Source organism: Haliotis rufescens, unplaced genomic scaffold, assembly GCF_023055435.1.
Source record: "Haliotis rufescens isolate VD_foot unplaced genomic scaffold, xgHalRufe1.0.p SCAF_11, whole genome shotgun sequence".
In the NCBI taxonomy this organism is placed as follows: Eukaryota; Metazoa; Mollusca; class Gastropoda; order Lepetellida; family Haliotidae; genus Haliotis; species Haliotis rufescens.
Window position 1 is genome coordinate 31,649,492 of NW_025963791.1, and position 23,372 is coordinate 31,672,863.

Sequence of the window (23,372 nt, forward strand, 5' to 3'; positions counted from 1 at the left end):
ACTGACTGACTGACTGACTGACTGACTGAGTATGGTTCTACGCCGCTTTTAGCAATATTCTAAGAATATCACGGCGGGGGACACCAGAAATGGGCTTCACACATCGCACCCATGTCGGGAATCGAACCCGGGTCTTCGGCGTGACAAGCGAACGCTTTAACCACTAGGCTACCCGACCGCCTCCTATCCGTACACTATCCATACATTACTCGTGCATTATCCGTACATTATCCGTGCGTGATCCGTACACTATCCATACATTATCCATGCTTTATCCGTACATTATTATTACAGTATCTGTACATTCTACCATGACATTGATGAATGCTTCATTCTGATTCTGAATCAGAGGTTTCAAATATATTACAGTACCCATACAATATCTGAGCATTTTCCGTACAGTATCAGTACATTATACTACCTCTACTCTGATCAGTATTTCTGGTATATCACGACATGCTTAAAGGAGGAGAGGCCAAAGTGATGAATGTTTTCGACGGTTCAGTGTCATCACATCTCTGGGTCTCTTCAGCTTCAACTTTACTCGCCTCTTGTTTAGGACGGTGCCACTTCCTATTGGCACAGTTTGTATTGCGGTGTTTACTTTCGCTTTTTCATACATCCGGTAATTGTTTTTCGTCAGGACTCAGACAAAATATGATTTTTGCTGTATTAATAATGTGCCTGTTGGTTTAGTTATTCCATAAGTACATTTTACTTAATGCATAGTGTCTGCAATGGAGACTACTGAAGTTACATGAGTGAGACTTTGCAAGCTTATGAAAGGGATACTTATCAAGCCTGAGTTCGAAAAAAGTTGCCATCAATATTGTTTTTGAGAGTTTTATTTTTCAACAGAGTTAATGCCCTTACTGCATGCTTTTCAACATTAACTAAATATGCTCATCACTATATTAACAAAAATAATTCTAATATACCCCTTTTCATGGGACAGTGATAACGCTGTTTTCTTGATGATATATATCCTATGAGATATAGTGAGTGAGTATGGTTTTACGCCGCTGTTAGCAATATTCCAGCAATATCACGGCGGCGGGACACTAGAAACGGGCTTCACACATTGTACCCATGTCGGGAATCGAACCAGGATCTTTTTGACTGACGAGCAAACACATGCGACCGCCCCTATGAGATATACGAGGGATGATATGAGATAAACATGTATATTATTGCACGGGGTAAATGATAATCTTACTGTAGTTTGAAGGACGAGAAGTGAGGTAATGGACTTTTATCATATAATGGCAAGTGTTATCGATGCGATACAGCAATATGCTAAACATGGTATCACGATCCTATAAATATGCAAATGAGGTCGCCCACCAGGAACTACTTTCAAGCTCCATTCATCGATGCAATTTCTTTCTCAATGAACTGTAGTCAAACGTTCCCAATATGTTATTGGTTTCTACATGCGTGTTTTCTGTAGCCAAAAATGTACATATCAGTCATTGGTGCCTAAGATAAATTAGGTGGTTCACTCAATTATGTAACAATACGCGGTTTTAAAAGTTACTTCATTGGGTGATATTATGTTATGATATTATTATATTACACACATTTATATACCATGCTTTTCCAGGTACTAGTATCTGCTCCAATGCGGTTTATTTGTTATCCGACCAGGGAGTCCGTTTGCATTCAAGTGATCATTCTCAACTACCTGGGGAGTATACAACCCACGCTGCCAACGGGCATTAGAGGGTTTTTCCATCCACTTTCATATTATGTGTGAAAGATCCAATATTTCGGAATGACATCATATGATAAAGATAATATTAGACTCGAATGTTTCCGTACCATGACTATCTTATGTTAGGGATAAAAATATGCTTATATCCTAATATATGATATTTACAACACGGAAACACACTCGGCTAATACGCTCTATGTATTCTATCAATGAGGTTTACCTCTATGGTACAATTACAGATACCTTATAATCATGAATGATAATTAACCAAATTTATTGCTTTAGTAATGAGTAAATTTGGGCCTTAATTAAAGGTTTCTTTATTTTTACAATAAAAACTTGGCTATATATGTTACATGTTAGTTCATGCCGTGCCCTCTGCCTGTGATGCTCTCATAATCATCTGGAATATATAGCGGGTTTGGGGTTGTGTTGATGTACGATGGGTGGCTGAAAAGTTCTGAGCTTAACTGCAAAGGATGAATAGTACACCCTTAACAGTTTGGAAGTATTAAGTACAATACAGAACCCATACGTTCCAAGCTTACAGGCTGTATTTAAACCAAATACTCAATCAGGAATCACATTTCGGTAGGCATCAAAGTGGCCAGGTATTCTCTCTTGATGAAAGGAGATAATAGGAACAGCAACTCATCCATGCATCGGGATAAAGTGGCAACTAAGGGGGTGATCTTTCTTCCTTTGTCCCTGTTGAGAGGTGAAGAAAGAGCCTCGAAGATGATCCAAGATCAGGATCGGAGACTCTCAACTTCCACCACAACGGGTAATGTTGATGAAATACATGTCATTTTTATGGGTGATCAACTCACTTCACGTCGCACAGCCAATACAGTTTGAGTACATTCTGAGGAATGAACTGGCATGACAACGGTTTCAGCACGCTGTGTCCCAAGGAGTCTGATTAGAAACACTCCAGATTCGTCATCTCTTGTGGGAATTTACGTCATTTTGAAGCAGTTCCACTTGATTTTGTTGAGCGATTTGTAACCATGGGTAAGTCTTGAGTTCACTACTATCAGCCAGAGACTAGGCAACATTCAATGCAGTGGAAATATCTCACGTCTCCTTTTATCGAAGAAGAAGGCGTAGTCAGTTCCATCAGCTGGGAAGGTGATGGTTCCAGTTTTCTCAAATTCCAAAAGAATTCTACTGGTGAACTCCCTACCGACCATTCATGGCAAATATTACGTCACTCTGACTTTTCAACTGCGCATGGATATCAAGGCTACTTTTTAAACGTCGTTGATAAATTACTAAAGGAGTTTTGTTTCCCAACGACAATGCACCTGTGCACAAGTCTGTTGTTGTCATGGTTTCAATGCATTACCGTGGCTTTAAAGTCCTTGAACATTCTCCCTTGCTACCATATTTGGCACCAAACTTGAAGAAGGAACTGTCTTGCAAGCATAATGCAAAATAATGATGACGTCAGTCTACTGTCGAGGTTATTTTACACCATTAGGAGGAGGCCATCCATACCAGTGAGAACCAGATACTCCATCATCGTTGGCAGAAGCGTGTGGACCTAAGAGGGGAGTATGTTGAAAAATAATTAGCAACCGATATTATCAAATTTAGGCTCAGAAATGTTTAGCCACCCCTCGTAAATTTCTGATACCAATCAGCTGCTGTAGATATGACAGAACAACAGTTTGACGTTAACACCAACATGGAGTAAGATTATTTGGTAGTTCACGCTCATAAGCTTTACCTGACAACACCAAGAACTGTTACTTTAATTATTCCCCCAAAGCTCTCACGGGGGCACCTTGTGTTGTTTTCGATATTTCTTTTCCACATTGTATGCATGAGGCGGACAAAGGGAGTTATTCCCACTACTTAAAATGTGTTTCTGAGTTTTGACTGTACAGATCGATGATTAATATTCCCAATTTGGGATCCTGTCCAATTAGGGATAACATCTTGAAGATAAATATATCGGAAATGGCAGAATTTATATGCACCTCGTCGAAAGTACCGCACCATCAAACTTGAAGTGTAATTGCGAGTTAATTTTCAATGAAGATATTTTCAAATGGTACACTGTGTGCTGACACATCATCTGCATGTAGAATGGTAGCTTGCTTAACTGCACAACCTTGTGGGCGCGTTCATGCGAGCCGTATGCACACCTGGGGGGTCTCTATATAGAAATTGATGCTTGATGACAGAAAGGTTATGCGTCTTAACTGCTATTAATTTGTATGAATTTTCAATCAGTCTCTTTTTGAAACAATTGTAACTGAAATGCTTAAGCGTACTATCCCAGAAAATAAAAGATGGCAAATCATTAGCATGCACAATATACGAGCATATCATCTCGGGCTATTGATTGGACATGTGGGGGACTTGCTGGCGTCAGGACGTCCACGGAAGAGCAGTGGCAGAGAGAAGAGGGTCTTTTAACGCAAGGCAAAACGGGTTCCAACTTCAACTTGTGCTGTTCTTAGTCATCACACCAAAAACAGTGTCCCTTGGCACCTTCAGACGTCAACTGAATGCAGCAGGATTAAGGGCCAGAAGACCATTAACAGGTCCACTCCTCTCACTACAACGCATTCGGGACCGTTAAGCAGGGTGTCAGACTAGAGTATACTGGCACGTCATGGAGGAGGATTCGTTGCTCTGAGTGAGTGAGTGAGTGAGTATAGTTTTACGCCGCTTTATGCAATATTCCAGCAATATCGCAGCGGAGGACACCAGAAATGGGCTTCACACATTGTACCCATGTCGGGAATCGAACCCGGGTCTTCGGTCGGCGTGACGAGCGAACGCTTTAACCACTTGGCTGCCCGACCGCCCCTCGTTGGTCTGACTAGAGTCGGGTCTTATTGCACCACACTGATGGTAGGACTCAGGAAACAGTGGCATGTGGGGGCGGATCAGTGATTGTATGGGGTTGTTGGTCCTTTGAAAGCAAACTTGATTTGGTCACAGTTCAGCTCAGGGGGACATTAGATGGACAATTGCCAGACCCCAGCAGCACGAGCTGTGACTGAAAACCAATCACTGTAGAGTTGTAACACAAACTGAGATTAATACTTTGACTTCATGAGTTTCACCTGTGTATATCCAGGTTAGAATATATATAGGTATTCTGAAACCCATGCTTACCATAAAAGGCGACTATGCTTGTAAGAGGCGACTAACGGGTTCTCAGGCTCGCAGGCTCGCTGACTTGGTTGATGTATGTCATCGTATCCCAATTGCGTAGATAGATGCTCATGATATCAATCACAGGGTTGTCCGGTCCAGACTCCATTATTTACAGACCGCCGTCATATAGCTGGAGTATTGCTGAGTGCGGCGTTAAACAACAAACAAGCAAACCGAGTATACTGTGGTTTCTGTATAGGTGTTGAGAGCCGGCAAGACGAAGAAACAGTAGGCAGCACATTCAGTCTTCTTAAAAATACAGCAAGGATTTATTTCTTGACATGGGGAATTTGGTCCATTGCATAATTAATAATTCGCACTTAATGCGTACCAGGTATCAACATTCCAGATCAGAATATTTCTACATTGTCAGGGCAAAGTAACAATGCTGTTTGTCATCACCCATTAAATTTCAAATAAACAGAAAGGTCTTTGAACATTTCTTGTCACAATTATGGTGTGTGTTTCAGTTCAAACGGCGGATTTCATCGTGGAACAAAATAGATTGAATCTTATCTTGAGGAGAATGTTGAATCCACGTACAGACAAAGCTATCGTACGTATTTTAGTCATGGCTATGTTATTGCCGAAATCACCGTAAAAATATAACCGCTCACTCTTTCACTTGCGCGTTCGTACACAGAAAGAAGGTTCCGTATTTATCACAGAATATATCACGGTTGTCTTTTGAAATTAGGACATCCCTGACATACTCCCCCGTCTCTGTCAGCTGTATCACCTTGTTGGTGTCCCTGTCTACAAGCAGGATGCCTCCCGTGCCTGTAGTACAGATACCGTAAGGCAAGCTGAGTGCTCTGTCTCCGGTAGGGGCGTATCTCCACACAACATGCCCCTCTGACGTCAGACATGTCACAGACGGCTTCCCCAAGTCAGACACGAGTATGTTGCCCTTGTTGTTGACACACATGTAGGTGGGGTAGCTAAACAGTGTCTTATTGTTGTGTGTAGTGACTGACCTCAGCACGTGTCCCCCCATGTCCAGGATATCAACACAGTTGGTAGTACCTGCTGCTAGAGATGAAGGACTCAGGACAGCGAGACTGAAGTACCCCTTGCGGGTTGTGACGGTTGAGAGCAGCACCAGGTCAGGGGTCACTTCTACTGTTACAATCTGACTGGATACAGCAACCATCACCTGGTTCTCCTTCAACTGTGTTACACCCCATGGAGAGTTAACCAGGGGAAGTTTAAAATGACATAGTTGATTGCTCCTTGTGTACAAGGATTTCACACACATGTTCACCAGGTCAGTGACTACAACTGTCTGTATACCGTCTACAACCAGGACTGTGACGTCACGTAGCCCGGGCTCCATCTCATCGCCCTCCATCTTCCCATCTATCACATCAACCAGCACTGGAGGCGGCAGACGTGTGCCCTGATCCTGGTATGTGACGTCAATCCTCCCCAGCTGTAGGTCATCTAGGATGTGCTGGACGTTGTCAGTGTCAGCTGTGAACCTGATGTCATCTATTCTCCGTGTGTCTGCTGTGTCTGTGTCCCTGACATCCCCCAACTCTACAGCCCCCGACTCCCAGGCCTGATACGCGTCATACAGGTCCATCTCACATTCCGATACCAAGGCCTGGTCAATGAACTCACAATGTTGTCTGTACATCTGCATCTCAATCTCTTCAAGCTTCACACCACAGCGGAGTTGGCCGGCGTACGTCTGTGTTATGTGATTCAGTTCATCCATGAGTTGTGTTTCTTTCTCTTTAATCTTGTTTATAGCCGTTTGACAGATTGATTTAATATTTTGCACAGTTAACTCCGTGATTCTTGAACTATTTCGTAGTTTCTCGTTTTTCATCTCTACCTTCTTCGACCTCACCTTCAGTCTCTTCCCCATGACAAATCTCTTCTCCAGCAGTACTGTCCTCATCTCTGGCTTCATAGACTCAATGGTGACGACAGTTTTACAAGCTCTGTGGTAGATGATACAACATGTCTGACAAGCAGGCTTCTGACAGTCTTTACAGTGGAACTCTACATTGTTACTCTTGTGTTCTGTACACTTGACCCTCCGTCTGCCCTTTGACCTAGATGACAGATCGCACAGGTCATGGTTCTGTAAGATAGGGCTCACCCGGTGTGTCTTCACACATCTGTCACAGAGGGCCACTTCACACTCAGGACAGCACAAGGCACCTGGAGTTGTCTCCCCTAGTTGCTGACAGATCCTGCAGCAGGTGCTTGACGTCTCTGTAAACAGAAGTACGAACGTATTGTTTCTAAAACAATCCAATATGGGAATGCTAAGCATGTGAACAGTCTTTATTTTAAGTTCAATAAACGATCAAACTTAATGAACAATTTCAAGTTTCTCATGAATAATTAAATCAACTTAAATATTACCATTGGTTGTACCTTTCACTTGTTCACCTGGCTTACCTTCCACCAAATAATTCATCAAACTGGATTGACATTTCTGATTGATACGTTTAAAGATCTTTTTGTCATAAATTTATCTATTCTTGAACTTGATAAACTGATCGATATGAATGTTACTTCTGGTTGAACTTAACCTGGTACATCTCCCTCGGCCCCGAGAGTGTCAATCAGCCCCTGTATAATGATACTGGGTATGATCTGCCCCGCCCACTCCTCCACTGGCCGGCTGGGATGGGGGACCTTGGTATCTTGTCGACAGAAGGCACAGGGGATCGTTTTGGACTGTACAGCTTCTGGTCTGGTTTGGATGTATCCTGTGACACATTTCCTGCAGAATGTGTGATCACACCTCAGTGTACAGGGGTCTGTGTACAGTTCGTGGCAGATCACACAGGTGAGGAATTCTCTCACTTTCTCAATCTGGGATGTCGCCATCTGTAAAACAAGAAATTAAACGTCACACAAATCCTTTGATGATTTTACAAAAGCCGTATAGTGCTATAGGAACATATTATTCCCCATATATTGATATGCCAAGCAAGGCGTCTAAGAAACGTGGGTCTATATATCTGTGTTTCAACTAAACCTTTCCCTCTTTATAGTTAAACTCAGTATCGTAATGTACTGGCTCTGCTAAAAGAACAAGCTGGTTCTTTCCACACAATACAGGATTTACATTGAAGTGAGTGAGTGAGTGAGTTGGGTTTAACGCCGCTTTTAACAGTATTCCAGTCATATCGCGGCGTGTCAGCTTAATGTGGGAGGAAAGCCCGAAGTGATGCATGTCTTAGACATTTACCACTTCGGTGAAACTCACGAGCACGGGTATGGTGCTGACAAACCTAGAAACATAATTGGGGCGAACCAAGATTCGAACCCACAATCATAGGCTTCTGGCGTGCCCAAGGGACGCAACTCTGCACAGCGAATCGCGGCGCCTTAGACGACTGGGCCACCCGTGCCCCCGATTTACATTGAAGAGAAAAACTAATACTGAATATATGAATTATTGTGACAATGTGTGAGATCAGGCTTAATTTATGCCAATAAACTCGTGCAAGTGTGGCATTGTCGACATCATTTAAAATGAGCACCAACAGTCAGCATAAATGAATAAATTATATTAACACCATCCTTCCTTCATAGTCAATAGCTACCCCCTCCCCGAAATCCAAATACAAGGGAGGTAACTGTACGTTAGTATTCGAGACCAAGTCGCCAACATGCAAGATATCCTTATTGTGTCAGTTTTACACGTCAAACAAATGATTATGAATAAATTATGTTAACACCAAGCTTTCCTTTGCCGTCAATGGACACACCGTCCCACTCTTTTCACAATACGGGGGCACGGGTGGCCCAGTCGTCTAAGGCGCCGCGATTCGCTGTGCAGAGTTGGGTCCCTTGGGCACGCCAGAAACCTATGGTTGTGGGTTCGAATCCCGGTTCGCCCCAATTATGTTTCTAGGTTTGTCAGCACCATACCCGTGCTCGTGGGTTTCACCGAAGTGGTAAACGTCTGAGACCTGCATCACTTCGGGCTTTCCTCCCACATTAAGCTGACACGCCGTGATATAACTGGAATACTGTTAAAAGCGGCGTTAAACCCAACTCACTCACTCACTCACTTTTCACAATACAAGGGAGGTAACTGAATGTTAGTATTCGAGACTAAGTCTGATATCTATCTTTATTGTGTCAGTTTTACACATAAACAAATAACGTTGTTTACCAGTATGTCAGATATACATCAAACATAATAATAAAAGAAAGTTACATCAATATAATTTACATTTCATTGTAACTTTGGGTCCAACAATTCCTACTATCGGTTTCTCTTCGATTGAAGTCTCATGTGTTGACAAAACTAAATTATACTACAATCTAATGTAAGAAACACATACCTCATGTAAGTTGACACCATCGATGAATATACAGGTATACTAGTTCTTCATGTGCACTGTGTTTTAATTGTACGTCCTGGATGCCTTGAAACAACCAAATCTCGCTGAGGTACACAACTGTACCCACCTGTGCCTACCCGTCCCTTTCGCATGCCGTACAAGGGAGGCAACTGCAATATCTCGACTCGTGGTGATTCAAAAGCGATTAAAGCTGATGACAACTTAGGTTCCTGGATCGAATCTGGGATGGCGCATATTTCAATATACGCACACTAGACACGCTATAAACAGTGTTTTTGTTATATCGTAAGATATTATGCACCTTCGTTTTTGTACAAATATGTGTGGACATGTATGCATGTAATGTCGTTTATGTCAGTACAAGAAGTGATCATGTACCGATTTCACAGTTTAGTTCAGTGCGTTACAGGGTTATTATCTTCGTTTCAGTTTGGAAATCAACTCGTGACAACTGTCCAGGCAGCCTTTCTTAGAAATCCCCATTATATAGACTTTGTATAGCAACATTGTATGGGATGTCTACTGTATAATAATAATCTAATAAAGACCAACACCGAATATACATATCAAAATACAGTTCAACGCACAGTCCATGTTTTGGCCTTGTTTGTACACAGTCAGATGTATTCACAAGAAAGTGTTCAGTATAATACAGAGAAGGGACTGGGGCTGTGTGGAGCCAAAGTCATCAAAGCGACAGTAAAGGAGTTCCCTGACAACCGTTCATAAGCACAACGGGACGTGGAAACAGTCTTGTGGAGATGGAAAGGATGTTATCTTCTTTGTATACTGACATTCGTAGTACGTGCTAATAAATCCTGATTCGTTGACGCGAACATGCGCAGAGGGCACAGCGAATACCATGCTCTAAAATGAGACTCTAAAATGATTCTGTAAGGGCTTTTATCAGTACGATTCACCTGCGCTGTTCGGTTATTGCGTTGTGTGGAATTATCCGTACAGTATCAGTGCATTATCTGTGCATTTCCCATGCATTAAACTATATTACCCGTGCATTATCAGTACATTATACGTGCAGTATCGGTAAGTTATCCCCTTCAGTATCATACAATACCTATGTCTTACCCGTACATTACCCGTGCCTTATCAGTACACTATCCGTACATTACCCGTGCTTTATCCGTACACTATCCGTACATTATCCGTGCTTTATCCGTACAGTATCCATTCATTACTCGTTCCTTATCCATACATTATCCGTGCGTTATCCGTACACTATCCATACATTATCCGTGCACTATCCATACATTACTCGTTCCTTATCCGTACATTACCCATTCTTTATCCGTACACTATCCGTACATTATCCGTGCTTTATCCGTACACTATCCATGCATTACTCGTGCCTTATCCGTACATTATCCGTGCATTATCCGTACACTATCCATACATTATCCGTGCGTTATCCATACACTATCCATACATTACTCGTTCCTTATCCGTACACTATCCGTACACTATCCGTGCTTTATCCGTACACTATCCATACATTACTCGTGCGTTATCCGTACATTATCCTTGCGTTATCCGTACACTATGCATAAATTATCCGTGCGTTATCCGTATACTATCCATACATTACTCGTTCCTTATCCGTACACTATCCGTACATTATCCGTGCTTTATCCGTACACTATCCATACATTACTCGTGCCTTATCCGTACATTATCCGTGCGTTATCCGTGCACTATCCATACATTATCCGTGCTTTATCCATACATTATTATTACAGTATTTCTACATTTCATTCTACCATGACATTGATGAATGCTTGATTCTGATTGATTAAAAAGAGGTTTCCTTTTTGCTACGGAAACCCCTTTCAAATATATTACAGTATCCGTACATTATCTGTGCATTATCCGTGCAGTATCAGTAAATTATACTGTTTCTACCTCTACTTTGAGCAGTATTTCTGGTATATCACGGCGTGCTTAAAGGAGGAAAACCCAAAGTGATGAATGTTTTCGACGGTTCCGTGTCATCACATCACTGGGTCTCTTCAGCTTCGACTTCACTAACCTCGTATTTAGAACGGTGCCACTTCCTATTGTCACAGTTTGTATTGCGGTGTTTACTTTCGTTTTTTATACATCCGGGAAAAGGTTTGCGTTAGGGCTCAGACAAAATATGATTTTTGCTGTATTAATAATGTGCCTGTTGGTTTAGTTATTCCATAAGTACGTTTTACTTAATGCATAGTGGGACTACTGAAGTTACATGAGTGAGGCTTTGCAAGCTTATGAAAGGGATAATTATAAAGCCTGAGTTCGAAAAAAGTTGCCATTAATATTGTTTTTGAGAGTTTTATTTTTCAACAGAGTTAATGCCCTTACTGCATAATTTTCAACATTAACTTAATATGCTCATCACTATATAAACAAAAATAATTCTAATATACCCCTTTTCGGGGGACAGTGATAACGCTGTTTTCTTAATGATATATATCCTATGAGATATAGTGAGTGAGTATGGTTTTACGCCACTGTTAGCAATATTCCAGCAATATCACGGCGGCGGGACACTAGAAACGGGCTTCACACATTGTACCCATGTCGGGAATCGAACCAGGATCTTTGGCGTGACGAGCAATCACTTTAACTTTAACCGACTGCCCCTATGAGATAAAGGATGATATGATATAAATATTTATATTATTGCACGAGGTAAACAATAATCATACTGTAGTTTGAAGGACAAAAAGAGAGGTAATGGACTTGTATCATATAATGGCAAGTGTTATCGATGCGTTACACCTATCTGATAAACGTGGTATCACGATCTTATAAATATATAAATGAGGTTTCCTTCGTATGTCTCGCGTCGTTAATGTCTTATATAAGGGATACACAAAGGCTCGCATAATGCAATTAATATTCCTAATATTTGATATTTACAACTCGCCCAATACTCTCTATGTATTCTATCAACTGGGTTTATGATTACCTCTATGCTACAATTACAGATACCTTAGAAGCATGAATGATAATTAACAAAATTGATTGCTTATGTAATGAGTAAATTTTAGGGCTTCTTCATTTTTAGAGACTACGTGGCTATATATGTCACATGTTGGTTCATGACATGTGCCCTTGATGCATGAGGGGTGTCTGAAAAGTTCTGAGCTGAACTGCAATACAGAACCCATGCGTTCCTTCCTTACAGGCTGCGTTTGAACCAAATACTCAACCAGGAAGCATATTTCGACAGGCATCAAAGTGACCAGGTGTTCTCTGTTGATGAAATGGAGATAATTAGAGTGAGTGAGTGAGTATGGTTTTACGCCGCTTTTAGCAATATTCCAGCAATATCACGGCGGGGGACACCAGAAATGGGCTTCACACATTGTACCCATGTCGGGAATCGAACCCGGGTCTTCGGCGTGACGAGCGAACGCTTTAACCACTAGGCTACCCGACCGCCCCTGGAGATAATTACACCAGCAACTCATCCATGCATGGGGACAAAGTGGCAACTAAGGGGATTATTTTTCTTCCTTTGCCCCTGTTTCCAGCTGTCCAGAGGAGTTCAAGAGATGAAGAAAGAGCCCCGAAGATGAACCCAGATCAGGATCGAAGACTCTCAACTTCCATCACAACGGGAAATGTTGATGAAATACATGACATGATTATGGGTGATCAACTCACTTCACAACACACAGTACAGTTTGAGTACATTCTGAGAAATGAACTGGCATGAATCGTCTGATTAGAAACGCTCCACTTTCGTCATCTCTTGTGGGAATTTAGGTAATTCTGAAGCGGATCTAGCTGATTTTGTTTAGCGATTTGTAACCATGGGTAAGTCTTGAGTTCACTACTATCAGCCAGAGACTAGACAACAGTCAGCGCCGTGGAAACATCTGATGTCCCTTCCTTCGAACATTCTCCTTTGCTACCATTTCGCACGGTCAGACTTCTACCTGTACCCAAACTCAGAGACCATATGGGGTATATGGTCTCTGCCAAACTTGAAGAAAGATCTATCTGGCAAGCATGATGCAAAATGATGATGACGTCAAGTCTGCTGTCGAGGTTATTTTACACCATTAGGAGGAAGCCATCCATACCACTGGGAATCAGGTACTCCATCATCGTTGACAGAAGCGTGTGTACCTCGGAGGGGAGTATGCTGAAAAATAATTATGAACCGATTTCATCTCTATATAGAAATTGATGCTTGATGACAGAAAGGTCATGCGTCTTAACTGAAATGCTTAAGCGTACTATCCCAGAAAATAAACGATGTCAAATCATTAGCATGCACCATATATGAGCATATCATGCCGGGCTATTGATTGGTCATGTGAGGGACTTGCTGACGTCAGGACGACCACGGAAGAACAGTGGCAGAGAGAAGAGGGTCTTTTAACGCAAGGCAAAACGGGTTCCAACTTCAACTTGCGCTGTTCTTAGTCATCCCACCAACAACAGTGTCCCTTGGCACCTTCAGGTGTCAACTGAATGCAGCAGGATTAAGGGTCAGAAGACCATTAACAGGCCCACCCCTCTCACTACAACGCATTCGGGACCGTTTAGCAGAGTGTCAGACTAGAGTATACTGGAACGTCATGGAGGAGGATTCGTTGGTCTGAGTGAGTGAGTGAGTGAGTATGGTTTTACGCCACTTTTAACAATATTCCAGCAATATCGCAGCGGGGGACACCAGAAATGGGCTTCACAAATTGTACCCATGTCGGGAATCGAACCCGGGTCTTCGGCGTGACGAGCGAACGCTTTAACCACTGGGCTACCCGACCGGCCCTCGTTGGTCTGACAAGAGTCGGGTCTTATTGCACCACACTGATGGTAGGACTCGTGCCTGAAGGCATATGGGAACATCCAGGAAACATCCAGGAAACAGTGGCATGTGGGGGCGGATCAGTGATTGTATGGGGTTGCTGGTCCTTTGATTGTAAACTTGATTTGGTCACAGTTCAGTTCAGCGGACATTAAATGGACAATAGCCAGACCCCAACAGCACGAGCTGTGACTGACCAGCAATCACTGTAAAGTTTGAACACAAACTGAGATTAATACTTTGACTTCATGAGTTTCACCCGTGAAGATCCAGGTTAGAATATATATAGGTATTCTGAAACCCATGCTTGCCACAAAAGGCGACTATGCTTGTAAGAGGCGACTAACGGGTTCTCAGGCTCGCAGGCTCGCTGACTTGGTTGATGTATGTCATCGTATCCAAATTGCGTAGATAGATGCTCATGATATCAATCACTGGGTTGTCTGGTCCAGACACCATTATTTACAGACCGCCGTCATATAGCTGGAGTATTGCTGAGTGCGGCGTTAAACAACAAACAAACCGAGTATACTGCGGTTTCTGTATAGGTGTTGAGAGCAAGACGAAGAAACAGTAGGCAGCACATTGAATCTTCTTAATTATACAGCAAGGATTTATTTCTTGACATGGGGAATTTGGTCCATTGCATAATTAATAATTCGCATAAGGATTGACGCACTTAATGCGTACCAGGTATTAACATTCAAGATCAGAATATTTCTGCATTGTCAGGGCAAAGTAACAATGCTGTTTGTCATCACCGATTAAATTTCAAATAAACAGAAAAGTCTTCGTACATTTCTTGTCACAATTATGGTGTGTGTTCCAGTTCAAACGGCGGATTTCATCGTGGAACAAAATAGATTGGATCTTATCTTGAGGAGAATGTTGAATCCACGTACAGAGAAAGCTATCGTACGTATTTTAGATTTCAACAAATTGGAGTTGATTATGATCGAATTAAAAACTGTCCCACAAAATAACCCCTGCCGTTGTTTTTTTCTACACTGGGACCAGGGAGCATGTAAAGTCCTTTCAATGGCTATGTTATTGCCGAAATCGTTGTAAAAATATAACCGCTCACTCTTTCACCATTTTCACTTTCACTCATATTCACTTTCACTCTGGCATATCATTGTGTTTAAATTGTATGGGCAATGTTAAGTAATGTTATTCCTTTTGTGACCAAATGAGTGAAAAAGTGGCAACCCAGGTTTTGGTGAAGACTTTATTTGATACTGAGTGTTCTATACATTGACTGGATCTATTTTCTCCACACCATTTTCACATAAATATTTCAAGAGTAACCCAATGCACATCACTGGAATAAACCTTCAGTTTTTGTTTTCTATCAGACTAACATATACTCTTTCACTTCCGTGTTTGTACTCAGAAAGAGGAATCCGTATTTATCACAGAATATATCACGGTTGTCTTTTGAAATTAGGACATCCCTGACATACTCCCCCGTCTCTGTCAGTTGCATCACCTTGTTGGTGTTCCTGTCTACAAGCAGGATGTCTCCTGTGCCGGTAGTTGAGATACCACAAGGTCTGAGTGCTCTGTCTCCGGTAGGGGCGTATCTCCACACAACACCCCCCTCTGACGTCAGACATGTCACAGACTTATTCCACCAGTCAGACACGAGTATGTTGCCCTTGTTGTTGACACACATGTACCAGGGATAGTCAAAAAGTGTCTCATCGTTGTGTTTAGTGACTGACCTCAGCACGTGTCCCGCCATGTCCAGGATGTCAACACAGGCCACACCACCTGCTGCTAGAGATGATGGACTCAGTACAGCAAGACTGTAGTAATCCTTGCTTGTTGTGATGGTTGAGAGCAGCACGAGGTCAGGAGTCACTTCTACAATGTGTAAGGAAGAAGGGACAGCAACCATCACCTGGTTCTCCTTCAACTGTGTTACACCATGGGTAGAGTTATCCAGGGGAAGTCTACAATGACATAGTTGATTGTTTCTTGTGTACAAAGATTTCACACACTTGTTCTCCGTGTCATTGACTACAACTGTCTGTATACCGTCTACAACCAGGACTGTGACGTCACTTAGAAAGGGGTGCTTCTTATCATCCGCCATCCTCCCATCTATCTGGTCAACTAGGCCTAGAGACGGCAGACATGTGCCCTCATCCTGGTATGTGACGTCAATCTTCCCCAGCTGTAGGTCATCTAGGATGTGCTGGACGTTGTCAGTGTCAGGTGTGAACCTGATGTCATCTATTCTCCGTGTGTCTGCTGTGTCTGTGTCCCTGACATCCCCCAAGTCTACAGCCCCCGACTCCCAGGCCTGATACGCGTCATACAGGTCCATCTCACAGTCCGATACCAAGGCCTGGTCAATGAACTCACAATGTTGTCTGTACATCTGCATCTCAATCTCGTCAAGCTTCACACCAGAGCGGAGTCGGCCGGCGTACGTCTGTGTTATGTGATTCAGTTCATCCAAGAGTTGTGTTTCTTTCTCTTTAATCTTGTTTATAGCTGTTTGACAGATTGATTTAATATTGTTTACAGTTGTCTCTGTGATTCTTGAACTATTTCGTAGTTTCTCGTTTTTCACCTCTACCTTCTTCGACCTCACCTTCAGTCTCTTACCCATGACAAATCTCTTCTCCAGCAGTACTGTCTCCATCTCTGGCTTCATAGACTCAATGGTGACGACAGTTTTACAAGCTCTGTGGTAGATGATACAGCATGTCTGACAAGCAGCCTTCTGACAGTCTTTACAGTGGAACTCTACATTGTTACTCTTATGTTCTGAACACTTGACCCTCCGCCTGCCCTTTGACCTAGATGACAGGTCACACAGATCATGGTTCTGTGACATAGGGCTCATCCGGTGTGTCTTCACACATCTGTCACAGAGGGCCACTTCACACTCAGGACACCACAAGGCACCTGGAGTTGTCTCCCCTATTTTCTGACAGATCGTGCAGTATGTGCTTGACGTCTCTGTGAACAGAAAAACGAACGTATTGTTTCTAAAAAACAAAACAATATGGGAATGCTAAGCATGTAAACAGTCTTTATTTTAAGTTCAATAACCGATCCAACTTGATGAACTATTTCAAGTTTCAATTTCTCATGAAAAAATACTATATCATAAACACAGGTGATTAAATCAACTTAAATATTACAACTGGTTGTAGTTTCTCTTGTTCACTTGGCTAACCTTCCACCAAATAATTCATCAAACTGGATTGACATTATTTCTGATTAATACGTTTTAAGATCTTTTTGTCATAAATTTATCTTTTCTTGAACATGATAAACTGATCGATATGAATGTTACTTCTGGTTGAACTTAACCTGGTACATCTCCCTCGGCCCCGAGAGTGTCAATCAGCCCCTGTATAATGATGCTGGGTTTGATCTGCCCCGCCCACTCCTCCACTGGCCGGCTGGGGTGGGGGACCTTGGTATCTTGTCGACAGAAGGCACAGGGGATCGTCTTGGACTGTACAGCATCTGGTCTGGTTTGGATGTACTTGATGACACATTTCCTGCAGAATGTGTGATCACACCTCAGTGTACAGGGGTCTGTGTACAGTTCCTGGCAGATCACACAGGTGAGGAATTCCATCACTTTCTCATTCTGGGATGTCGCCATCTGAAAAACCAGAATTGAAGGTCACATAATCATTTTTCAATTTTTCAAAATACATTTTTTCTGGTGAAGTTCGTAGGTCTCTGTAATGGGGCAATGTGTATTTTGGTTCGCACATCTTGAAAATGTCTTGTTGTAAGCCACTTGGGACTTACCTTCCGCACCAAGCTGACATAACTGAAATACTGTTCAAAGTGGCACATGTCCAAACTCATTCACGTGTTGAGTGCGTCATTAAATATGTTGAGACATCTGTTATTGATAGTCGAATGTGTAGTTTGTCTCAATGTTGTTTCTTCACCATCAACATCACATGTCAACTACATCATAGTGATCTGTAGTATGTCCAGGTTCGACCACTCAAACCATCAGCAGCTACCATCGTAATAAGGTTTATTCTTCATATAAAATCAACTGCATTTTATCATAAAAGCTGAAAAAATCCGTTTACTGTTTGTCACATCACATATAATTCCTTGTTCCAAAAGTGACAGTGAAAAAATATGTCGAGTGTCCACCAGACAACCCCACAGCTGCTGGTATGACAAACATTGAGTCCAGAGGTCAGGGTACGATCACACATTGTAAGAAACTGTTCCAATTGAGTCGCACTTGTGACAAGCTTTGGTTACTTGAGATATATTTTCAGCCACAAGGGGGATAGTCTCTCAGTAAATCAGACTTTAATATTCTTTTCAAATCAACTTGAAGATATAAATATGTGTTCCTAAATTGTCTATATTGACCCTTCCATAGTGCTATATAAATACATATATTGATATAACGCCAAACAAGGCTTTTCCGAAACGTGGGTCTAGATCTCTATATATGTTTATCCTTGTATTTGAACTAAACATTTCCCTCATTATAGTTGAACTCATTATCGTAATGACTTACTGGCTCTGCTATAAGAACAAGCTTGTTGTTTCCGCACAATACAGGATTTACCTGCAGAGATGAACTAAAACTGAATATATGAATTATTGTGTTATTGTGAGGTCAGGCTTAATTGATGCCAAATTAAACTCTCGCGGGTGTGACATTATCGATCTTATTTGAAATACGCACGTGTTTCCTATTAAAGTTTTAAAAACTACCAACGGCCATAATAAATTAATAAATTTTGTTAACACCAAGCCTTCCTTTACAATTAATAGGCACACCGATCCACCCTTTTCACAATACAAGGCAGGTAACTAAACGTTAGTTTTCGAGACTTATGTGTCAGTACTGCTGTGTCAGGGACCATATAATCTATTACATGGTCCCTGAAATAACCTTATCCCGCCAAAATACACAGCTGTGCATGGAGTTAACTACAAAGAAATGTTTGGGCCGAGACATTAAACTGCCCTCCCTCTTACTGTGCTGCAAAACGACCATATGTCGTAAACGTTTCTTTACTTATAAGCAGCAGAATCTCTGTACTTGTACGCAACAGGCGTAATTCAAAGTTAACATTGTTATTATTACTTTCACCCAAATCACTATCATGTCACTGGATTTTCTGGTTCACCGATCACTTGATTATCTGAATTGTTTACAGGCCACCGCCGCATGGCAGTAGAACCTCTTTGCGGAGTCAGGCAATATATACTTACTTTTTAATGCAAGTCGGCGGATAATCTAGACAGGTTATTCGTCCTGGACTGTACAGCATCTGGTCTGGTTGGATGTACAGAAAGTTTTGTGGCAGGTCAGTTTGCACGGGTTTGTGTACGTCTCGATGCAGATAGAGCACAGCAGGAAACTATCTTTCACTCTCTTCCCGAGCCGGGCGGTAGCAAGAACGACGTCATGTATGTTTTGACAACAGCAGCTACTATACAAAGATATTTGTTACACCCTAAGCGGGCGACAAGCTTCTGTCAATGGGGCATACTGTGTCACGTTTCAATACACACAAGATCACTTGTAAATGGAAACTGCGTCGCCTTGTAAACACAATATAGCCGTAAGCAAAGTTGTCCACTCACTTTTGTGAATTTCCATTATAAAGGTTGTATTGGTTCAATCATTATAATGCATGCACCAATAGTCGTACCAAATTGAATTTTAATAGATCCAAGAACGTCTTAGCCATAGAATCAGTTGTTCCCACAACACAATTACAACTGTTCTATGACCAATCAAACCACGTGTCCCTCCTCACCGTCGTCCTCTAACAGAGAATGAGAACAAACACAGCAGGACTACACCGACTTGTTATAAAAGGTGTAATAAATACGTCATTCAATAGCACAACTTCGATTGCATAGAATACTGGCCTCGATAGTTCAACAAAATATGAATTAGCTTTATATATTTCAATTGAGTCACAGTTCTGCTCAGTCGATCTTCACGCCTGAAGTCACTCAGTATGTCTGAAGGAAATGACATGTGGTCATGTATAGACCTATTGGTGTTTATGTGGAGTTAAGACAATCTGTTGAAGTATATAGGATACTTTCAGTTAACAAATGCAAACCAAATTTGATGAGAATTTTAAAATAGACCGAGCCAAGACTATTTATATAGAACGCCTATACATGTCTCCTCATTGCCTTAGATGCACACACGTCAACAAAACGCCTACAAATGTCTCCTCACTGCCTTAGATGCACACACCTCAACAGAACAACTATACATGTCTCCTTACTGCCTTAGATGCACACACGTCAACAGAAAGCCTACACATGTCTCCTCACTGCCTTAGATGCGCACACCTCAACAGAACGCCTACACATGTCTCCTTACTGCCTTAGATGCACACACCTCAACAGAACGCCTACACATGTCTCCTCACTGCCTTAGATGCACACATCTCAACAGAACGCCTACACATGTCTCCTCGCTGCCTTAGATGCACACACCTCAACAGAACGCCTACACATGTCTCCTCACTGCCTTAGATGCAAACACCTCAACAGAACGCCTACACATGTCTCCTCACTGCCTTAGATGCAAACACCTCAACAGAACGCCTACACATGTCTCCTCACTACCTTAGATGCACTCACCTCAACAGAACGCCTACACATGTCTCCTTACTGCCTTAGATGCACACACCTCAACAGAACGCCTACACATGTCTACTCATTGCCTTAGATGCACACACCTCAACAGAACGCCTACACATGTCTCCTCACTGCCTTAGATGCAAACACCTCAACAGAACAACTATACATGTCTCCTTACTGCCTTAGATGCACACACGTCAACAGAAAGCCTACACATGTCTCCTCACTGCCTTAGATGCGCACACCTCAACAGAACGCCTACACATGTCTCCTCACTGCCTTAGATGCACACACCTCAACAGAACGCCTACACATGTCTCCTCACTGCCTTAGATGCACACATCTCAACAGAACGCCTACACATGTCTCCTCACTGCCTTAGATGCAAGCACCTCAACAGAACGCCTACACATGTCTCCTCACTGCCTTAGATGCAAACACCTCAACAGAACGCCTGCACATGTCTCCTCACTGCCTTAAGGGGCATTCACACGGTACAACTAGTGGTATACAACTTGTTGTATGCAATTAGTTGCACAAACTAAAGTTGTATACAACTCGGCATTCACACGGCGGCGAGTTGCATACAACTCGGGTCTCGCGAGATCTCTGACAAAAAGCTTGTGATTGACTACACTATCGCTGGAATCTTGGTTGCCGAGTTAATGTTCAGACGCATTGCTTTGAAAAATCAACGCTGTGCGAGAATTGCGGTCGCGCGGTACTGGACCAACCTCTGACTTTGCAATTTAACGGACTTGTATAATATTGAATTTTTAACCCCATGATGGAAAATTAAATGTATAACGTGACACATTCGATACGAAAACGTACTTGTTTTGTGTCGAAAACAAATTTTCCGTTACATGATGTCAAAACACGAGGGCGATGCCCACATGTACAAAGACAAAAAAAACCAACGCAATTCCTAGTCATTGCAAAACTCAGTATCCGTCATGTCCGTGGTGAGCATCTGCTTTGGCTCAGGACAATATATTCTAGTATCTTTTTGTTTATGTGTATCTACAAAGTTCCAACAAAGCTATCGATTTTAATAACCACATCAGTTCCTTTTCTGGGACATTGAATGATTGTCATCCAAAATGTCCTGAAGACATATTTCAGATTTTGTTATGATATAGAAGAATGAACTATAAAAATCCTGAAAGTGCCCTTTGGCCAGTTGAAACCAGATACTTTTAGCTTATTTCCCAATTTATAAGAAACGTTGGAATCGGTAACACAAAAAAGTAACAGTATATTACCAATTATATTCGGGTATAGTATGGAAAATTTCGATTAAAAGAACAGAATGTTGCGCTTATCACTACAACAGCTCCACAACCCCTCCACCCCCCAGCAACGCACACCCAAACCCCAACAGACCATGACCCACCTCCACCCATGAATCTCAAATGGTCGGCCCCTATTTTGAAACGCGCACCTGATGCAATCTTTAGCTGTCAATGTTCCGCCAATTAAACGTTAAAATCCAAATGTAAGACAAGTAGTTGTCCACACTTGAGTTATACATTAATAAAAATATAACGTGGCGAATTTCCTTCAGGTATACATTTACTTTAACTTAAGAAATGAAGAGCCTGTTTTATTAACCTATCTATATAAATTTGCCACAATTAATATTTAACAATTCTCCAAAGGAAATATGTATATGCTGCAGTGTGCTACATTTACAAAGCACCTTATGGGAAGGATAACACGATGAATGTCTATGACCAAACAAACAGCTGTTTATTATGAGTTTTATAAATTCTATGGCATTTTAGATTATATTAATAACAGTACTGCATACAGTGCATTATGTTGCTGGGTGAAACGATATTGAAGAGATATTCAAATTATAATTCAAGATTGAAACAGTAAACTACTTCATGAACTGAATGCGTTGTGTACTAGTTCACCCGCACCTCAAAGAAAATAACAAATATGTACAACGATGTTGATGCTGACGTATACTAATATGACATCACTACCGGTAACCCTCCGTCATAACTTAGCGAGTTCACTGATAGCAGTACGCGGAATGTTTGGTGTAGTTTTACCGTGATGCTGGGATCACATACATACATAAATGAGTCATGTAAGTTAAGTAATCAGAATCAATCTGAAATCAACAAGTTCTGTTTGTTTTTATGTTTCTATTCTCGCCTTGATACTACGTGGAAAGGCAGACCAATACCGTCGTCAGTGTGCGTGATTTTGCGTCAATCATGGCGGCACGTTGAACGATTTCTGTTGACTTTTTCCAAATAAGTATCTTGACTCTAATTATTAATTCCTCAATTCTTGCAACGATTATCGACCCAAGCATATTCGTAATAAACTGAGCTAATATATGCAACAAATTGACGACCGAATCTCTCGGAATAGTAAAATGTCAAGTAAAACTAGAAGTTTGCTTTGTTTACATTTTTAAATGAGAAGGCCCACTGGTAGGTTTCAGAGCACAGGGTTTGGTTTCACACTTGAATATTGCGGTTGATTTCATTTGGACCGTTTGTATTAGTGACTTAGACAAAATGTCAATTGATTCTTAATGGTATGATGAATTCAGAGATGTATGTATAGTAGCTGAGTGTGAAATACATGTGATGTGACAGGCATCTCGCCTGACGCGAAAAGAACCGTGATTTTGCAACGCTATCCAACATGGAGGTTCGGTCCAGAGTTT

At 41.8% G+C, this 23,372-nt stretch overlaps 2 protein-coding genes across 2 annotated transcripts; both read right to left on the reverse strand.

Annotated features, from left to right (window-relative positions):
* Positions 1-5,112: 5,112 nt before the first annotated feature.
* On the reverse strand, positions 5,113-9,354 carry LOC124132539 (tripartite motif-containing protein 2-like). The gene is made up of 3 exons (XM_046496484.2): positions 9,211-9,354; positions 7,441-7,741; positions 5,113-7,117 (listed from the first exon to the last, which is right to left on the reverse strand). The coding sequence occupies exons 2-3, from the start codon at positions 7,739-7,741 to the stop codon at positions 5,505-5,507; spliced, it is 1,914 nt and encodes a 637-aa protein (XP_046352440.2). The 5' UTR covers positions 9,211-9,354; the 3' UTR covers positions 5,113-5,504.
* Positions 9,355-15,263: 5,909 nt separating this feature from the next.
* Positions 15,264-19,850, reverse strand: LOC124132538 (protein wech-like). The gene is made up of 3 exons (XM_046496483.2): positions 19,283-19,850; positions 17,384-17,684; positions 15,264-17,026 (listed from the first exon to the last, which is right to left on the reverse strand). Exons 2-3 carry the CDS (start codon positions 17,682-17,684, stop codon positions 15,405-15,407), a joined length of 1,923 nt encoding a protein of 640 aa, XP_046352439.2. The 5' UTR covers positions 19,283-19,850; the 3' UTR covers positions 15,264-15,404.
* Between the last annotated feature and the right edge of the window lie 3,522 nt (positions 19,851-23,372).